The sequence below is a fragment of the Solanum dulcamara genome, chromosome 3 (assembly GCF_947179165.1).
Source record: "Solanum dulcamara chromosome 3, daSolDulc1.2, whole genome shotgun sequence".
Taxonomy (NCBI): domain Eukaryota; kingdom Viridiplantae; phylum Streptophyta; class Magnoliopsida; order Solanales; family Solanaceae; genus Solanum; species Solanum dulcamara.
In genome coordinates, this window is record NC_077239.1 from 4740380 (window position 1) to 4761304 (window position 20925).

At 35.7% G+C, this 20925-nt stretch overlaps 1 protein-coding gene across 1 annotated transcript; it reads right to left on the bottom strand.

The window, feature by feature from the left end:
* Positions 1–986: 986 nt before the first annotated feature.
* On the bottom strand, positions 987–19376 carry LOC129882254 (E3 ubiquitin-protein ligase PRT6). Its single transcript, XM_055956458.1, has 19 exons — positions 19077–19376; positions 14518–15627; positions 12252–13450; positions 11982–12122; positions 9954–10197; positions 9142–9849; positions 8113–8313; positions 7323–7984; positions 6925–6976; positions 6230–6857; positions 5936–6141; positions 5281–5819; positions 5082–5186; positions 4933–4999; positions 4743–4820; positions 3863–3931; positions 2829–2922; positions 2614–2726; positions 987–1282 (listed from the first exon to the last, which is right to left on the bottom strand). Exons 1-17 carry the CDS (start codon positions 19134–19136, stop codon positions 2848–2850), a joined length of 6144 nt encoding a protein of 2047 aa, XP_055812433.1. The 5' UTR covers positions 19137–19376; the 3' UTR covers positions 987–1282; positions 2614–2726; positions 2829–2847.
* Positions 19377–20925: the final 1549 nt, after the last annotated feature.

The following is a 20925-nucleotide window of genomic DNA, read 5'->3' on the forward strand; positions in this document are numbered from 1 at the left end:
CCAAATGAGAAAATCATAGTTCATAAACAAGATGTCAGAATATCCCGAAGCATTGATAAATCACATATCTCTATGTTTCTTTTATAAATAAATGTTTGCGATTACTTTTTTAAAAACACTTAATTTTATAAAGATTCACTAGTCAATAGTAGTAGTAACTAGTTATACTTTAATATAATTCTTCCACATGGTATGGACAATCTCTTCACGTTGATTATGAGTTTTATTTTTATTTTTTGCAAAAGTTAAAATAATGAATTTCTTACAAAATATAAACTTATGGGTCAAGTTTCATAATCTAAAAGATTTGAAATATGATTTGAATTTTTGGAGAATTTGAGATATGAAGTCATGATTTCAAATCATAATCCCAAATTGCAAACGTTGATATGAAACCACTACTTCATATTGCATGTCCAAACGCAACATTTAAAGCACTTTTTAAAATTGACCGAACATTAATTATCGTACAAAAGTGTTTTTTTGAATTAACTACTCAACCACAAATTGTCTTGCCACTTTTTTAAAACGTACTTTACAAAATAAATTAATTTTAGAAGTTTGAACAAACATGCTATTGATCATCCCAACTTATGATTTTTGGACTTATAGATCAAGTATTTTATTAATTTATCCTTAATATATATTTTTTAGTTTTCAAAATACTCTTCCTACATTAGGACTCCCAACTCCCTCTCCATCCCACTTTCTTAGTTTGTCCTATTATTTATACTTTTTGAAAATTACTTTCAAGGAAATATTCATCATTTTAGTAAGAAATATTGCTCGTCAGCAATTACTAACTAAGCACATCACAATTCACAACTGCATATTATTAATTTCAGTACTTTGTATCGAAACACAATTATTTATTCCTAAAATTTCAACGATTGAAAGGTGCTTTAATACTTATGAGTAACTTATAATTGGCTAATCCAAGCAGTCTCCAAGACCACCAAATAATTATTTTTTTCTAAAAAGAAGCATATTATAAATTCAGAACTGTACATACACAATTCATCCATTGCTTGACAATACTTCAATCATCATTGACATCAAGAACAGAAGAAGCCAAAGGGGAGGGAAGACCATATTGTTATGTAAAATGACATTCCATATACACTTGAAGGAGACCTTTGCAATTATCATATTACACATGAAGTACCATACTTATTCACATTTTCTGTACAACGAGGTGCCAACAACCAGCCATTCCATCTTCACCGCTGAGTCACTTTCATGGAATACAGGCATTCTATTCCGGTGGGCAAATCCTAATCATCTGTCATGAAGGAAACTTTAATTAATTAAAGATAAGATGAAGCAATGCATGATAAATTAGCCTCTCAAGACCTCACACAAGGAAGTATTCATCAGGAGAAGAAGGAAAACGAAATACAAACAAGAGTGTGCTGGTATACCTGAAAGGTGCATTCAAGTACAAATATCAAAACAAATAGGAGGAGATGATGCAAATTTGGGCAACCATAGTGAGGGTTTAAACAAACTTTAAGCAATGTTATAAGAGGCGATACAGTAAGGAAATTAAGCTCGCAGATATGGTTGCAACTCTAAAACATTTTTCAATTCAGTACTTGTGCTGTAGCAGGAGTTGATTTAGTAGCCCAAACGCATGACATTACACCCATCAATTTCTTTTTATAATCGATCGATATTACTGTGAAATTATCTCAAACTTAAGTCTTACACATTTTTCTGTACATTTGTGCATGTTAAAATGTTGCAAACAGACCTAGTCTAAAATTGGAAAGTGGTTGTGTTGCTGTATTAGCATCTGTTACTGCGCCGCACCTATGGGAGTGTTGACTTGGAAAATGTAGCACTGTCTGATCCATCACACAGTAAAATCATGTGCAATCCTTTGTTCTTTTTGAGAAAGTAAAATTTCATGTGCAATAAGGATGCCTAATATTTGTTTGCCATCTTTCCGTAGGTTTCCTAGTTTTCGGGACACTTATTGTATACGGACCCATTTTTGCCCAAATATTTAATAAAATTTATGTCCTACCCAAGTAATCTAACCCACCTTATATCTAAAATTATATTGATATTTTAAGGTTTCACCTGAATTTTTCGTGACACGGTTGGAGCTTATCATTCTTAGGAGGTCCGACAATTTACAAGTGTGCCTTCAGGATATTTTAATTCACCTGCTAACTGAAATCTACAGGAAGGAATGTAAAAGAGTGTTTTGGCAATGCACTAGTGACTATACTGATGCAGCCATGTGTCAGGAACTACGTTGCTCAGATTCTTCTAAAATATCCACGGGTGAATGTCGGATCCTCCAGAAGTAGTGCATTTTTGAAAGATTCGACACAGGTGCGACAACATTTTTGGAGAGTCCAAGCAACATAGTTCGGGAATAGGCCAGATTTTTAAAATATTTGAAGTACCATCATAAGAGAATGTTAAGATATTCTGATGATGAAATAATTTTAAAAACAGTCTTTTAAGAGATTTTGATGTTGAAATAATCATAAAATACTGTCTGATGAGTCTCGCTGATGAAACAAGCAAATGAAACTGCTACTATTCATAGTGCAGAATAGACGAAGCGAAAATATAGGGAGGAGATAGTTACAGACTAACCTCAATAATCTATACATGAACAGCACGAGAACACATTAACAGAGGACTTCCTGTATCCTAGGGGGTAATAACAAAATTGTTATCATCTTTAACATATTTGAGTCAGATATAACCTGCAATTGTCAAATGAACTAATGAAAAACAATACCGAAGGTAATAATTGAAGAAACAGATAAAGCAAAATACGACTAATATTAAACTTTCATCAAACCTACACAAGCATAAAATGGCAAGCTAAAGCATGAAGAATGCGCCAATAGTTGTCTGACGAAGCACATTTGAACTTCGATCTAACCCATGAGAAGCCACCTAGAATTTGGAGAGAAAAAAATCAGCAGGCAAGTACAACCTTGGAAAATAATAATTGTCACTCGATGTTCATTCAACAGAAATGACAAAAGTTTAATTCCTTAGTAAAATAACAGGACAACTGTTTGAGGAATGGGGAGGAGGGTTGTACTAAGAGATGCTTGGAAACAAATCAACAAAAAAGTATTAAATTAAAAATAATAAATAAAAATATTTTTTTGAAGGGGCAAATTTTGTGGAGCATCAAAAGTTCCCTTTTGCTACCTTTTTTTCTTGTGTATATGTAAGAAAGGACATAACATATTGTATATAGTTGGATGAAAGTTTCGGGGCAGATTGGTGTGATATAAGTGAGATCATTTTGACTTATCAGAAGATAAAAAGAACCACGAAGCAAAAATGACCAGACTGCCAGCTTAATTTTTGGTAAATCAAAGATGTATTACCACAGTGATAATGTAGAACATGTCTAAACTCTAGTCTACAGAAAGTGCTCTAAGCAGTTGATACAATGACGTCCTCTAAACCAGCTAACTAACAAAATGATACCTAAGTTATCACTCAATTTTCGCACTTCAAATGCACTGCATTATTAACTCTCAGCACTTAAAGTTACATGATTCTGTCATCACCATCTTAGTTTGCTTTCCCATCAGACCATTTATCAGAGAATTCCATGCTTCCTACTATCAATTATATATTTGCTTTTACGAATTATGAAGAATTCATTTTCAATAATCAATTTAAATTTTGACTCTGGTGTATCTTGCTCAAACTGATAAATAGACCTGAAGTTATAGCTAAATTCTTTTCCCCCCTAATATAATGGGCATTCTCCTTCATTTTTGTCTTGTTTTACTCTTCAATGTACACTTAAATCAGACCACATTAAAGCTAGCACGATAACACACAACTAGTCACAAGAAGTTAATTTGCTTACCATATGAGTTAAGGCAGCATAACGTTCCTCATTTAGATACAATGGCTTGCCCCTATGCATGTCAATATCCTGCACAATAAGAGAGGAAGTATTAAGATCCAAGTTGATATGTGGACATGCTGGTTTAGAGCCCAGATGCCCCTACCAAAAGAATTTTACCAGAAATCAAAGCTTAAGACACACAATTCATATATATTTGTAAACAAAGTCTTGAAAATAACTAGAAACAACTATTTGAATGAAAACAGGGGGAGAGGAAATAGATAAAGGAAAAGGGAGGGGGAAAAAGAAAAGAAAAATAATGACAAACCGATCCATCAGAATTCGAAGAAATATCGAGTGAAGTTTAAATCCATACTTGTTACGAGTTATGACTAGGGAAATTGGTGAACATATATTAACTTGCATTCAACTTGGGCAAAAATTTTACTTCCAATGTTTGACGTGAAAACATATCTGTAATTGAATTGAAGGCATTTGAGGACACAACTGTCTTCCTGTTGTCTTCTCTCCCCAAAACACTCATTTCATTGTTTCATAGTTTTCCATCTAAATCATATAACAGGGGCCCTGTAAAGCACCTTTGCTGGAAAAGAAAAGGTACATGTCATTATGTGCTTGGATTATTTTGAGTTTCGTGGCTTGGGATAGCGACAACAAACTTACAGAAAAGACTTCAAAGCTGCTGCTTGATGCTTTGTTGCATATCTAATTTGTAATGCTTCTAAGAGCTATGCTATTAGTATTTCAAGCCACAAGTAAAATTTCCCTTTTCCATCAACTCTCACAAAATGAAAATAAAGAGAAGCTTGTTTTCAACTTAACACCCTTAGTTTCTCTGAAGCTCTTCTATGATAGCTAAATGCAACCACTAATTTACCTCTTCTCCGAATACGTCCAAATAAGGTGACGGCCACGGTGCCTGACGAGCAGATCTTTGGAGCAATATAGTGGTTTTCTACAGTGAAAAGTAAAATTTCATTAAGCCATTACAGGGTCCTTAAAGACAGTATTGTGCAGATCAAAAGGCCAAGAGAAATAAGTAAAAAGAAAAAGAAAACAACACTTACTCTGATCAACAAGAACACCCCAGTAACAGCACCACATGCCATTGCATGAGTTTGACACCCACTTTCCCTGGAGTTCAATCAAATGCATCAGACACAATATTAAATATCATAAGGTAAAAACAGAGGTGCAGCCCAAGTGAATTTTGAACCTGCAGCATGTCTTCCAACTTGCCGAGCACAATTTACCACATAGCAAGCACAATGCAGGATCCTTCTGAACAGCTCCACAGTCTGGGCAATTCTGTTTTATATACCTGAAGGTAACATAAAAATATCTTGAGTTTTAGTTCGTCTACACAAAAATAGAATACTAGTAAAATACTCTCTCTATCCATATCTAGAACCAACCTCTGCAAGAGGTCCTGATAAAGATGAGGCAAAAGCATCATTTTAAAAGGGGCTGCAGGAGTGGAATACAGAACACCCTTTAGACCACGAGTTTCAAACTGCTTGTAAAAATGATCGAGCCATTTTTGAACCACTAAACGAATTGTGACATCATTAAAAACATTATCAAGTGACGGAATCTTTAATATCTTCTCCAACTTTTCAATCTGAATGAGCTCGGCTGCATTGTTTTCGCCACACTCCATCAGTTCATTTGTTGAATATGCTGATCCATCTGATATGTTGGTTCCATCATTAAATGGCACCACTCTAGAAGAATGAATCAATTTCCACAACAATGCACATCTTCTTAAGTACGGAAAGGTCAGACTGCGAATTGCATCTTTGATATCATAAGAAGTTTCTATAAAATTAGAATCAAAATATTGGTGAGCAACTCCTTTTTCTCCAATTACTTTATAGATGTCAGTAACTAGAGAATCATCGCATCCTAACTCAAGCAAACTGCATTGACGCTTTCTGCAATAGGTTATTATAGCCTGCAAAGAAACGACAAGGATCTTTTGCTAGCCATCTTGGAAACAAAGAAGTGCAAAGAGGTCTCATCTAATCTCTACCCCCAAAAAAAGATCATCAGAAGGGAAAATTGTGTAACCTGAGTAACCGCAACTGCATAGAAAAGATGAACAAGAGACAAGAAGGCATCTTCGCATGACAACAATGGACATGGAAGGCAATATGTTATCCACATAAATGAAGAAAAAGCATCATGTGCAAGAACTGGATCAGCGGACCATCTCCAGAACTGAATATCAGGATACTGTTCTGTTTCAGCGCATTCCAAGATGTCTTGCATATTACCTGCAAAGCATATCTTCCCATGATCTCATCTTTCGCTTTTACAAAGTTAAAGAAACTTAAAAGATAAATCCATGGAACAGCAACATACCTCCAACAGACGGATCTGAAATTTCATCTGCAGAAGTGCCAGTACATATAGACTCTGCAAACAGCTGAATGCCTCTCAGTCTCAAGAGGACAGTGAGTGAGTTCTCCGTTCGTGTGCTTTGTACAATACTTAGCAACAAAGCAAGTATAAAGCCATTTGAAGTTTGGAGTTCTTTGTACAAGGCATCAAGACTGTAGTTTGGAGCTAATGATGTCTTTCCAGATCGAGTAGCAATTTCAGTTGATATAAGTGAGTACTTAAGAGTGTCATACAGAATCAGAGAGTGACTAAGCCTACCAGATTCTGAAATCTTATCATTGTCTGGAAAGTACATTCCACACAATACACGATACAAAGATTCAAGGTTTACTCTGATCCGCCCAAACTGCTGAAGTGGAAGTCTTTGGAAAATCTCTCTACTCCCAGAAACATCAGCAGCACTTTGTAGTAGAAATAAAGCCTTTTGAAAATGAAGTGCATCTACCACTCCACTTGACGAAGGTGAAGGGACAACAGCATCTGATGAACTAGAAGATGAATGAAGGGGTGTGAACCTACCAAAATCTACAGGTAATGCTGGCAGGACCGAGTTGGCAAGTCCACGGCATACAGGACAGAGGAACTCCCCCTGAAAATAAGAAAATTCAGCAATTCATTCCACCACATAGAAAAAGGTAAATTAGGACGTCTTGTACCTGATCTGGATCTACAATATGACCTCCTTCAAAAACAATTCTTCTGGTATATCTGTACAAGAGTGATGAGACAGTTAATTCTCTGAACTTAATGAATAGGACTACCAGGCTAATTATAGAACATAATATTACATGTATTTTCTAAACTCTAATGCAGAATCCATTTAAGCTTGAGGACATACTAGCTTAAGAAAATTCAAGATAAGGTCAGAAAAAGAAAAGCAAATCCTAGAAAGAGAACAAAAACTCACAAGACGCCCCGTTAATAAATCCATCATTAGGCCAAGAAAAGAAGATAGGGAGAACCAAAGATTAAAAATAATTCATGTCGAATTTACTAGAGGATTAGACAATAGCCTCAAAGAAAGAGGTAAAAATGAAGGGATAAAAAGAGTTACCTTTCCTTTAGAGACAATAAATAGCGGTCAAGACATCCCTGATGCACAGCGTGTCCACACGATGAAAGATAAATTCTGTCACAATCTGAGGGACCAAATCCTTCATAAGCTGTAAGCGGCATTCTTGACTCTAATTGTGTCTTGTGTGCACTTTCAGATGCAGGACTATTAAGATTTTCTCCTGCAAGAGAAGAAATGTACTTCCCAAGCAAAAGTGACTCAACATTCCCACCACCTCCTCCTGCAGAAAGTTTCTTACCATTTCTTGAAAGATCCCAATGCCACGAATTGACATCCATTCTTTCCCGAATCAACGAGTATATTTGTTTTTCTAGCATCTCAAGAGAAAAATCTGTCTCTTTGTCGTCATTTCTTGATGTGCAAGGCAGTTGAATCTTCAATGCTGGGAATCTTGCCCTAATATATTCGAAAAATGCTCCTACATCCTTAGGTTGCCCTTCCAGAGCAAATTCATTTATTGCATTTTGAATCAATTGGGTCAACCAAGGAGATGAAATCACTTCTTGGCTGCTTGATAAAATGCTCCTTTGAGATGATATATTTGTCATTCTTTGAGCAGAAAATTCCGGTTCTTTCCCAGAATTTTGAGTTCTTTTCCATGAAGGAGGCCCTCTATTAATGAAAGTCAAAAGCCTGGATTTCTTATTTCAAGAACCACGATAAAATAAGTAAAAAATTAACTCTAATAGATTCACCAAGCACAAATTACTCAGATAAATCAGCATAGATATCCAAGCACAATGAAGTGACATAAAAATAAAGGACAGACCTCAAGAAGAATCAGGTATGATAGAGGACTTTTTGAATTTGGATCATGGCAAAGAGAGCAAATGACTTGAGTAGCCTCTTCATAATTACGTCTAACATCTGAATCACTTCTTTCTTTACCAAGTTTAGAATCATCCGGACCAGCTTCTGCAGAGGAATCAATGCTCTTTAAAAACTTGGATTGTTGCACCCTCATCTTCTCCTGCGATGTAGACATGGAATATATATGAAAGTGACCGAGTCAAACTTGATCAACTGAGAATAGAAGGAATAGGTTAGTCTGGTTCTACAATGAGTTCAACTTACAATGGCCAGAAACTACCTGAACTGTAAAATATGGCAATATAGCACAATGAAAACATGAACAGCACTAGATCAAGTACAGGAAACACGAGCACGTTGGAAGATGAATTATGTGCCGTTTTTCATGAAACCATATATATTGCTAGGATGGAATTCCTGTAAAATCTCCAATTTTGATTATAGAGGCTAAAGCAAAGCTGCAACCAACTATGGTTGAACTTAAATTGAGTATCTACTCTTCCATCCCATCATATCTTGCTCTGAATTAACATCCCAAAGCACAAGTTTTCCAACTTTTTTCGTGTTTCTTTGGACCCTATACACAAGGGACATCTGACCTACAAGGATTTTGCTTCCATTATGAGTGCTTATATTTCGCTTGCTTGTTTCAATATTTCATATGACAGATTTTTCTGTATCCCTTTTTAACCATATACACACGGGGTATCTGATCTGTAAGGATTCTGCATCTGAGTTAGAGACCTTACTTGCGCAGTTAGTATTTCACTTGCATGTTCTGTCTTTCACATGCTTTCCTAGAACATGTAAAACATGCATGCTAGATAAGGATTTTCAAGTTCTTGAACAAATAGCTTACACTCGGTCATAGCAGAACCACAACAAAAAAGCAACAATTTGAAGTTAATTGCCTAGAGAGTAACAAACACATTCCGTGTTTAGCAAAATATTTAACAAGATATCCTTAGTATTCTCTTTAAAACTATACCATTATAGCAGCTTGCCTCTCTCGAGCTTTAGCCTTGCGCTTATCACTTTCTGAAACTGATTCGAAGTTGTTAGTATCACCAGTTGAAACGGATTGCGCCAGTTGATTGACCACCTCAGGTGCAAGGTCTTGCAGTTTTATCTTGCATCCAGATTGAAGTTCAGCAAATTTTTTCAGAAGACTTCCAATGATGGAGGACAGGTTGAAAATTCCAGCTTCCACAAAGTTGTTTTCTTTCCTATATTTCCTCATCAACAAAACCAGAAGAGACAACAAGCTCTGATCACCATATTTACTCAATGACAATTCCTCACTAGCCAGTGCTAAAATTGGAATGACATCGTCCCCAAAACAACAATGTTCACCAGATTCTCTATGCATATAACAAATATCTAATGCAAGAGATAACAAATGCAATGCTGTTAACAATACACCATCTGGAGCACGTGAAGCATTTGATTTATCAGAGAAAACAGCATAAAATACAACAGCACGGACTATTTGGAGTACTGTCTTGCAAGTAGCTATTTTAGCTATTCCACCGAGAGGTGGATAAATCTTTGTCCATTTTGGAAGCTGACTGGTCAATGCCGATACATTACAGAACTGCATATATCTCTCTTCAGCTACTTGCAACTCCTTTGAGTTCCAACGAGGATGATATAAATCTAGCTCCTTCCAATAGGGTGTCCGCAGTTTATACATACCCTGAAATAGATGGGACATTAGGATCATAGGACTAAGACTGATCAAATGGATTTCACATGACAATGTACAGAGATTAAAGAATGAACAAAGTGTCACAGACAAACCTGATTTATGCCAGAGGGATTGGAATACACTGCTATCCTATCTAGAACTTCTTGAAGTTTATCGATCTTGGACAAGTCACGGGGCAGAGACTTCACCAACTGGCTACGAGTGGCATCACCAGTTGACAGTTTATATACCAATTCCCTTTGCAAACACTCACTGGGAGATAACCCAGAAAACCGTCGTTCCTTCACTATTTGTATGATCAGTGTAAGCATCTCCTGAACTATAATCGGCTCATACCTGGGTAAAGTGTTAAAATAGAAGAATCCAAAATGCAGTTAAATACTCCAGAAACAGAAATTGGAGATTTGACAGAATCATGCCAAATTATAAACAAAAAGGTTGAAGAAAATTAAGAAATTTAAATATACAAAATTTGATGTCCATCAAATTCGAGCATCAAAAATTGTACAGGGCCACGAAATAATCTCAGATAACTCAAAATAAACTCATTCTTTTTTAGCAAGTTACTTCTAACTCGGTAGTGATCCATCAAATTGCACCAAAGGATCTTATATTCTCTATCTCTGGAAAAATGACCAAAATCATGGCATGCGATAAAAATTAAGGTATATCTACTTAAATGTATACTGAAGGATGATGACATAGCATGCACATCAGACATAAGTATATACACCTAGCCACTGTCTAATTTCTTTTTCTGTTCTCTAGTGTCAAACATCTAAAATTGTTGCATAAAACACCATTATGAAATAACACACACATTAACATCTTAGTTCTAGTGAAACTACAAAATCTAACCAAACAATTATGCAACCAACTAGGCCCCAATTTCGATTAGTTGGGGTCAACTATATGGATCATTTGTATCCACTCCTCTCTATTCATTACCATTTCATTACAATACAAATTAATATATCTTTTAAGGTGAATTAGGAGTTTCCTATAACTAGATATTCTTCAAAGCACACACTAAAACCTACAGAGATATAACCAGTCTGTTCCTAGGACAAACACCAAATCTAATGCAAGTGTAACAATAACAACTAACCCTTAATCAACAACTAGCTTGTATTGCCAATATGTCAATTATTCCGATTATATCATGTTCTTAGTAGGTAATATGATCCGAGAAATTGAACTACTTCCTTCTATGGAACGTTAGGACTATTACCTTTTTGTTATCTTCACTCATCATATTGTGTGCTCAAGACTGGTGCATATAAATATTTATGTAAAATATGATCTCAAGTAACCTATGCTAATTACATCCTCTGTGAGTGCTACCTGCACCCACTCTTTGATGTTATTCTAATGGCGGAATACATTGACAACCCCTTAAATTTGTCAATGTATTTCATTAAGACATTCGAACTAAATGTTCCAATTGAGCACCTGAACATATGATAAAAGTGTTCCTATTAGACACTTTCCGCTCAAATTTTGGAAAAGCTTTTGCTATAGTTCTCAAGCATCCATTACGTAGCTAAGTTAATAGTGCATACTAATAAACAAAACAAAAAATTAATCGTGCATCAACAGATGTTTCGAAAAGCTAAATGTGACTCAGCCACACATGTGTAACTAATAAATTTGAAAGTCATTTGAGGAATCTATTTGGAAGATGGAAAATATAACTCAGAAATCCTCAATCTATCTATCACACCATCAACATTCATAACTTCTTCTGATCAATATGGATTTGTTACTAGATCAATCCTAAAATAATAATGATTTAGTCCATGTTGAATGCAAATATATACATCCAGCAATACTTATAAAAATCATATAAATATATAAACACACAAATCTATGAGTAACAAACTAATGACAACATAGAACTAACAAGAGGATATTGGTTTTGCTTAGTTAGGTAAACATCACAAGATGTCACCCTTTATGACATTAGCGATGTGACAAATCAAATTTATGTACTCTGGGAATCCTGTAGTATTGTACCATCAAATAAGAGGGAAAAAAAATTTATGCTTAGCAAGGTAAGTAGCAAACAAGTAATTGGATAATGAAACTCATTGAAGACAGATAAGGGATGAGTTACACACTCATTAGAGCGTTCGAGATTCAAGGAAGGGTAATCTGAGAGCTCAAAACGTTCTAAAATCCTTGTAACATATTGATCAGCAGGGCCTAGTGCAGCACAACACTGGAGCAGAAATAGATCAAGCTCTAGACCTTGCTCAGACCTGCACAAAGAGTACAAAAGAATAAAGACTTTAAGAAATATGAGTAATCTTTGTACACGAAATCTCAAGTAAATTAGCACATAAAGGAAGTTCAAATCCTAAGGCCCAAATGAGGTATTGCCTACATACCAACGAACAGAGCGATACCACTCACAGGATAATATGGAAGCATCACCATTCCTACGCCACATTCCAGCATGCACCTGCGCACAGAACACCTTAATTCGGAGAGCATGTTCCATAATGAAGGCAGAAAAGCCAAGTGGGTGGCAGCCTCCCAATATATGGCCAAAAAAGTCATGATAAACAGCAGATGACGAATTGGAAAAACTACCCCCTAGGGCAGTTTCACCATAACATTGTCTGAGTGCCCTCTGTAAAACCATTGAAAGTAACCGATGCAGTGGAACATGAACTGATATATCCTGCAAACTGACTTTATATGCTATATCAGGCCAATCAGACAAACTCAGCACCCGGAGAGCTTCCAACTCTAGGGCATAATCTATTTGAAGCATACTGTTCTCACTACCACCAAAGCTTGCAGTTTCCTGGGGCAAATTCTGTCCAGAATTTAAGGCAACACCACCATTCGGTGACGAATAAGAATATAGCTTATTGCAACCTTCAGTTGAACTTGGGAGTCCAATGCCATCTGAAGGACTATGAGATCTAATAGTTTGCCTGCCCCTGCTAAACTTCGAAAGTGTTCTTTTCAGCGCAAAGAAATTATTTCCAGAAGTAGCGATTGTTTTCGGAGATAAGATGTGAAGGAGAGGTCCTGATGTGTTATCCACTCCCAAACAATTCTCAATGGCCTTCAGGCACTCAAACGTCAACCATAGAACAGATAACGGTACAGGAGAACTATCAGATTTTGATTCAGGAGTCCTGGATGCATGTTCTAGTGGACTCCTTCCAGCCAAGCTACTAACAGAACTTTCCTGTGATAGCCTTCCAACTTTTGCATGTCGTTGACTATCTTGGTCTTCAAAATCTTGTTTATCCGTGTTGAACAAAGCATCATCAGCATCTTCAGTGCCACTAATAGAGAATGCACCACCCACCAATAGAGAATGAATATTTGCAATTGTATGACCCAAAACAAAAGGCAAATGCATATTTTCATCCTCATCTTCTATATGGATGCCAGTTTCTCTCTTTTGAGGGTTCATTCCTTGTACAAAAGTCAACAGCTTCATCCACATCCTAAGTATATCTCGCCTATCACGAGTCACATATCTGGGTACGGCAGAATGACTCATGACAAATCGTATGTCTTCAACCACACGAAGAGTAGTTTCATACAAATTTCCCCATTTATTGACCTATAATAAGTAAAATGACTTCATCAAGCAAGGTAATGCTGCCGTTTTTAAAAGTCAACTGCTAAGACAACATTAGTTGATAAACAATGCTGAAAAATAAACAAGATAGTTCAATTGTTGCTGAAAAAGACTTCCTAGCACACTCCTATGTTGTTCAGTGTTTTCTCTTAAGTGGATATAACACAAAAATAAACTACCACCGGTCAATTACTGTGAGAACTACTACAATATCTAAATGAAGAACCATTTAACGCAAAGGTATAATTGTATTCGTATTACAGAAAATATTGAAATTATGTAAGTATATGTATCTACTATGAACTCATTATGCAAGCTTTTACGATTATTTATAATCAGTCCATTTTTCTATATGAAAAGTCAGTGCATAGACCTGCCATACTAGATTTTAAAAAAGGCATAATGCATTTATTTCCATCCAATAACTACAACCTATGTTGCTCGGACTCAGGTGTGGGTATCCGAGATGGGTGTAGATCCGAGAGTCGGATTCGGCAAAATCTAAGTTTTAAGATGTGGGGGTACGAATCCGAGTATGGATAAAGGTGCGGGGATTCGGCTAAAAAAGTTCAACATTATAAAAATAGAGTTATAAAGATATTCTAAATTTGAAAGATATTTTGTGATAAACCTACATGTATATTGTAGAATTCAATCTTTCATTCAAAGTTTTGTTGGTTTTAATTTTAAGAAATCGAATATTGTCGTAAATTTGTTTTCTTTTAATTTTAAGAAATCGAATTCTCAATTTTCCCCCCAAATTTGTTCTTGACTCTGGTCAAAGTATCCGGATGATTGACCGAATCTGACATGCACCTGCACCCACACCAGTGTCGCGTCGAGACAGGTTCGGCCACAAAAACGAAGAGTCTGCGGAACATAGACTACAACCAAACTATTAAAGATATCTTCTATGTGAGAGGATTTAAGAGACAAACTACAATATTCAAACATCACCAATATACTGATATCATAATCAAACTTAGAAAAAACAGTATAATTATCCAAACTCCTTACACAAGGCTGAAATCAAATTAACATAGCAATACCTTCAATCTACCATTTTCTCCTGCACAAGATATGAGTATGTCCCCTAAACAGTCCAGCAGCATGGCTAAAAGATTCATCTCCTTCACAAGACGTGGGGTCAAAGTAGGCACCGTAAATATCTGCACAGAAAAAGTTGAGAGAAGCGGATACTTTTGGAAGACTGTATCATTACTTTCCTTTACTGCTTCATTCACAACAGTTGAGTAATAGCTCAGAAATACTTTAGCAAACTCATATTTGAATTGAGGTTCACCCAACATTTTCAAGAGCAATTCATGGAGCTTCCTGACAATAGAACCACTGATCAAAAACCTCTCTGCCTTCACCAGAACATCTAATAAACCTTCTGAAGAGAATACCCTCCTAGAGATAAAACTCAGCAAACTTTCACTATCCTTGCAGAAACCCAAGAGCATCTCTACCACTGCTGATGTCAACTCATCTGTGATACCTTTATAATCAGTTGCATGACTATTTAGTCTTGGACTTTGCTCAGAGATGCTTCCCGCAAATAGGAGCCCTTTTCTCCAACAAGACAACAAGGAATCAAGAACAGGGCCTAACGAATTAGCACATTCTTCCGGAAGAGGTTGTATCTGCTCCGCGCCTTTATGTTTGGAACAAAATCCCTCACGTTTCCATGCAGTTACATCTCCACAATCACAGCAGCCACCACCTGTATATATGATTGAGTAATCATGGTCCTTGTGGTTTCCATTCTGGAAACATGGAACACATATTGCACATGTTGGATCATGCTCACATGTACGGCAACGGTACGCTATATCATTGTTCCCCCAAATAGACCCACAAACACCACGCGGGCCAATGTTAGCTAGGTTATCTAGTGCTCTTCTTGGTTCCCCTTCAAACATCAACCATTGTAACCACATCATACTTTCTTGGAATAAATCTTTAACGGCTGAGCTGCCTGTTGATTTTGGATAATCCGTCTGCATATCTATAATACTGTCCATTGCCTCTTCATTAGTAGGCAAAAGAGCAGAGACAAGCTCTTCTATTTGAGACTTGTTCTTCTTCACATAAACAATTAGACCAGGCTGTCGATGCTCCAAATTTTCTGCAGGAACTCCAAGATTCTCAAGCCTCTGACAGTAGAACGTCAAAATGCATTTTTCAGGCCTCATCTTGAACAAAATAATAGACAGGGTAAAGATGTGTGTGCGTGTGTGTGTGAATATGCATGTACATATTTTTGCCTATGTCTATGCAATAAAAACACACAGAGAAAGTAAGGAGTAAAAAGCTTCTCAAACCTCGCTTGGCATACTTACTATCCACCCACCTTTAAAAGGTTATAAAGATGATCTGGAAATGGCAGAGCAATCAGAAATCACCACATTGAATTGTTCATTTTATTCCCCATAGTTAAGACACAATTGTCGGCCAGTTGGTTCCTTTTCTTTTTTATTTTTAAAAGAAATAGTAGGATACTTGATTGATGGGATATTTGCAGAGCTTTTGCTGCCGGGAAAGGGATAAGTGCACTTCTGAACCATAAGTGGGTAACATCAAAATCATGAAAACCAACAGGAAGCATTTGCATTTTGTTCCCAAAAAAAAATGCTCAATAGCCACTTAAAAGATAATAAAGTATATTCCAAATAAGCCAGCACACATAACCAGAAAAAACAGAGAATGTCGTAGTACAATACTTGGACCATTGCATAACTTGGTGAATGAAAAAAAAAAACAAATAAATATTACATACAAGTCAGGAGGAAATGCAACACCTTCAAAGGCAGAAGACAGAAGATGGTCAGTAGAATAAGTAATGAAGTGTAAATTCATCCTTCCAATGGACAAAGTAAAGAGTTATGAACTATTTGACTTTTAGAAGATAATCTATTAGATGTTCTCTTAGCCTCTCTTTTGTTTTCCTTTTTCGGCTTGGGGTGAGGGGCTCTATTTAGTGATTCCCAACACATGAAACTGCCTGGGAAGCAGAACCATAGAAGATCTATCCATCTCATTTCATGTCCATAGAAATAAGAGACTCCCCCTCGGTTCCAAGTTAATGGTATATCTAGGACGTTGCAAACTATTCCAGATTTCTTTTCATTTTTGGAAGCCATTATGTCTGGGACAACTTGCATAGACCTCGACTTATTCCACAGAATACCCACCAACAATAGGTACGAGGTAACTTTGTCCTAACCTAAAGAAATCATCTAGTGTTTTTGTCTCTGCTGAGATTTGAACCCGAGAGGGTTCTCAACCCACTTCATTGACCACTAGCCACAACTTGGGTTCTAAATTCTGCTTACTCCAGACTTCTTCTAAGAATACTATTTATTCAACCTTCACAAATTGACAGATCTGATCGGGTATTCATAATATAGAGTAAACCAGTTGACTGATTGAGTTTCCTTAAAGAAATCTGATATAGATCGAAGTTTATCTCAAAAATAGGAGTAAGCTTTTAACAAAACTAGAGTTGCTTAGTAGTAGTAGTAGTAATAAACAAGCTCTGAAATCATGGACAGCATAATCCAATGCCTTCCCCATTTAACTTGTTTTTTAGGTTTCTCAAGTGTCCAGTATCCACATTGGAGCCAGATTAATCCAAATTAGCACTGCGTAAAATCTATTCCGTGGAAGCTTTCCCATTTAATTTCAGAATTTATGGGTCTCCAGGAAACAGCCGTCCTACCTTGGTAGGAGTAAGGTCTGCGTACATTCTACCCTCCCCAGACCCCATATTGTGGGATTTCACTGGGTTGTTGTTGTTGTTGTTGTATGGTATAGATAATGCAAGCACAAGCTCCCGCTATGCAAGGGGTTCGGGGAAGGGTCGGACCACAAGAGTCTATTGTGCGCAGCCTAACTCTGCATTTCTGCAAGAGGTTGTTTCCACAGCTCGAACCCGTGACCTCTAGGCTACATGGGCAACTTTACCAATTACACCAAGACTCCCCTTCTTTTTAGCTCATAAACACTTCTCATTATTCAAAATCCCGAACTTATAAATCACATGACTTTCATAACCCTACAATATAGGATCCATTGTAAGTTAGTTTCAATTGTATAAGTTCCACTAATTATTGATAAAAGCATGATGATTGATTACTTTCTCATCCCACATCAATCATCAGACATCAGTTCACTTATCTTCCATTAAACTACCTAGTAGTGGGACTAGATCTCTCGTGAAACTCCAGTTCCTAACAATTGTGACCAACCTTATCTTGGGTCTATAGAAATATATCTCCTGACTTAAGTAACAAGGACATTTGTGCAGCACTCGTGCAACTGGAAGGTCCTTTCTTGCCTTACGGAACTAGTGACGACAAATGGGCAGCTTAGGTCGAATTTGGCCAGTGTTATCAAAAGCAAAAAGCGCAAAAAACCTCTCTCAGGTTCGTTGAGCTTTAAGCGCAAAATGCAAATAAAGTGTGGGCTTTAATAAAAAAAATGCACAAAGGGAGCAACAATACAAATATATATGTTTAGTCCAAGACTAATATTTTTAAACATGAATGACAAATATATGAACAAAGAAACTGGAAAAAAAAAAAGAAGTAAAATCTCAATTGTTTAATGCCGCCTCTTCAAAAGAGGCTCATTGGCAAGGAAAAGTATGTCTTAAAACCTTGATTACAACAACACATTTTGAGCCACGATTCAGGGCTTAAGCGTGCCTTTGACAATACTGATTTGGTCCTTCTCCGTAAAATAATTGAAAAACTAAAAGAAAAAAATGAAAAAGCTTAAGTATCAAAATATATCTCGAGGTATCTAAAAAGAAAAATCAAAGCAATGAGGCTTGAGCAATTCAGAAACTGTTCCACCCAATACCACACTTGAAGTCCCCCTACAAATCAAACTCTATCAAAATAGCAAAACTTGAAAATGGGTTTACCCATATTTTCAACGGGCTGGTCGAATACGGATTGATCGCAGGGGTTGGGCAGGTCAAATAAATTTGATTTAAAATTGCCACCACTACTGTTAGAAAACTAAACATAGTATATACACAAAAGGACATACAAAAGCAAATAATATGTGAGATAATTTCAACCATTTTAACTCTCATTCATTGATAATTTTCTTCAATTTTTACTATGCTTCTCCTAAAATTCCATCTAAAAGAAATCAACCTTACACCTAAGGGTGTGGCCTAGTAGTAACTGCTATGTAGGCTTTTGTCCAGCAGAAATAAAGCACTAGGTGATTTCTTTCCCTTATGTGCTAATCATGGTGGACATAGTTAACTGCTACTTGTTGTTGGTGGGAGGTGAACACGTATCTCATCGAATTAGTCGAGCTGCACTCAAACATCACGGCTATCAAAAAAAAAAAATCAACCTTCCAATATCATTTTTCCAGTTCAATGATGCACAATATAAAACTCAACTGAACTACAACTCAATCCCAAATTATTTGGTTTCAACAAAATGAATGAATTCTTATCTATTCCACTCTTTTCTTCAAAATTTCAAAGTCTCTAAAAATCTCAATACTTGTGAATCTCACATAATTGCAGAGTTCAAAATACAAAAAAATTAGTTCGATAGTTTCAAATAAACCGGAGTACCTGAAGAATAAATTCCTGCGGAGTTGTCATAATCAGCGCTGGCGAAGAATCAATCTCCATTCGGAAAATAAACCGAATCCAATCGGCGCAACTACAATCCCCAATTCCACAATTATTGTTCCCCAGGGCTGAACAGTACTGTCAGTCTTCCACCATCAAACACTCAAAATTATACGAAATTCTGAAACCCTAACTGATTTCTAGAGACGTACGATCCTTGAATTGGTGTTTCAGCTTTTAACATTTTGTAGTTTTGTACAATTGAAATTATGTGATGGATTTTACAAATTCTTTGATGGATTCATAGGTAATAATGTAATATTCCTCTTAATTGCATTTTATATTAAACTGTGGTCCCTTTCAGAATAGTCTGATTTGGCACCGAATTTTAAATAATAGATATTATATTTTAATTTTGTGGATCTAAATTAAAGTTATGTTAAATATATTAAAATGTCTTTTAATCTTGTCGCATTAGACATGTCAAGTGAAAATAAAAATTTAAGTATTATTAAAAACATACTAAAAAGTAGAGTAGGTAATTCTTTTTTTAAACGGAGAGAGCATTAAGGATATGCCTAATTATATACTCCCTTCCTTCTAAAATATTTCGCACGTTTCATAGTTAATTTAATTAATTTAAGTTGGATTTAAATTGAATAATTTAATGTTTTAAAATAATTTTAAATATTAAGAAACTATAAAAAAAAAAATTATACTTACTAATTTTAGTCCTTAAAGTATTTAAATAGTTATCAGATTTGGTCTCTTATCCATTTTTATACAAATAACTTAGATTTATATTAACAGAACTCATGCATTCATGAAATTAAATTTTTAACCCATTTTTCAGTTGTTTCTCTCTTTCTACTATTTTTTTAAAAAAATTACTATTATAAAAAGAATCAAAACCTCAACGATTCAAAATTACATTAATAAATAAAGAAGATATAAGTCTTAATTTTATTCAATTAAGAATAAAATGAAGCATATTATTGTTGCTAATGACTTGAATATGCTATGTTTTCTTCGTTAACGATTAACGATACATAATCATCACAAAATTTTTAATTCTATTTTTCATACAAAAAAAAATAAGAGATTTTATCTTATTGCTCAAATTTCTCTACGTAAAATAAAATGAACAAAATAATAAAATCGGTCTATTTTAAAATATAAAAAAAAACTAATAAAAGTTGCAAATCTACCATTTTATAAATTTCAACTTTTGAATAATTAAATAAATTTCCTTCAATAAAGTCATTGGAGTATAAAATTTGGAATCAAAATGTGAGAATAAAACTTTTAATTTTATTCATATTGTAAGAAATTTGCTTCTATTAAATATAAATAAATCTCTCCCACACCTATCGATACAACTTCTAATGGTTTTGATGATGTCCATGGAGGCTTTGGTTTTGGGGAAAGGAATGGTAGCGGGTTATCTCTTTTGGAGTTTGCTAAAGCTTTTGAGTTGGTTTATTGCTAACTGGTGTTTTCCGAAGAGGATAACCAATTGGTCACCTTTAGTTGCATGGTAGGTAGGACTCAGATTGACTACTTACTTCTCCGGAAGGGTAATAGAGGCCTTGTAAGAATTGTAAGGTTATTTCGAGTGAAAAAATATTACTACCCAACATAAACTTTTGGTGATGGACTTTAAGATTAAGTGGGATAGGAGAAAGAAGACCCTTTATGACTGACCGAGAATTAGATGGGGGGCCTAAACCCCGTCCTTTCTCAGGAGATGGGGAGAAGTTGATTGACTTATGTGCCTGGAGTAGTAGATGGGATATGAACAATGTGTGGGACACAACTGCTAGTTGCATTAGAAAAGTAGCTACCGAGG

Excerpts from the sequence above, each read along its gene's own strand:
- LOC129882254 (XM_055956458.1), bottom strand. The coding sequence starts at position 19,136 with ATGGAGATTGATTCTTCGCCAGCGCTGATTATGACAACTCCGCAGGAA. Across the intron at positions 9,850-9,953 it reads ATCCCTCTGGCATAAATCAG|GGTATGTATAAACTGCGGAC; the intron begins GTTTGTCTGTGA and ends CATCTATTTCAG. Across the intron at positions 6,142-6,229 it reads TTCAGATCCGTCTGTTGGAG|GTAATATGCAAGACATCTTG; the intron begins GTATGTTGCTGT and ends TATGCTTTGCAG.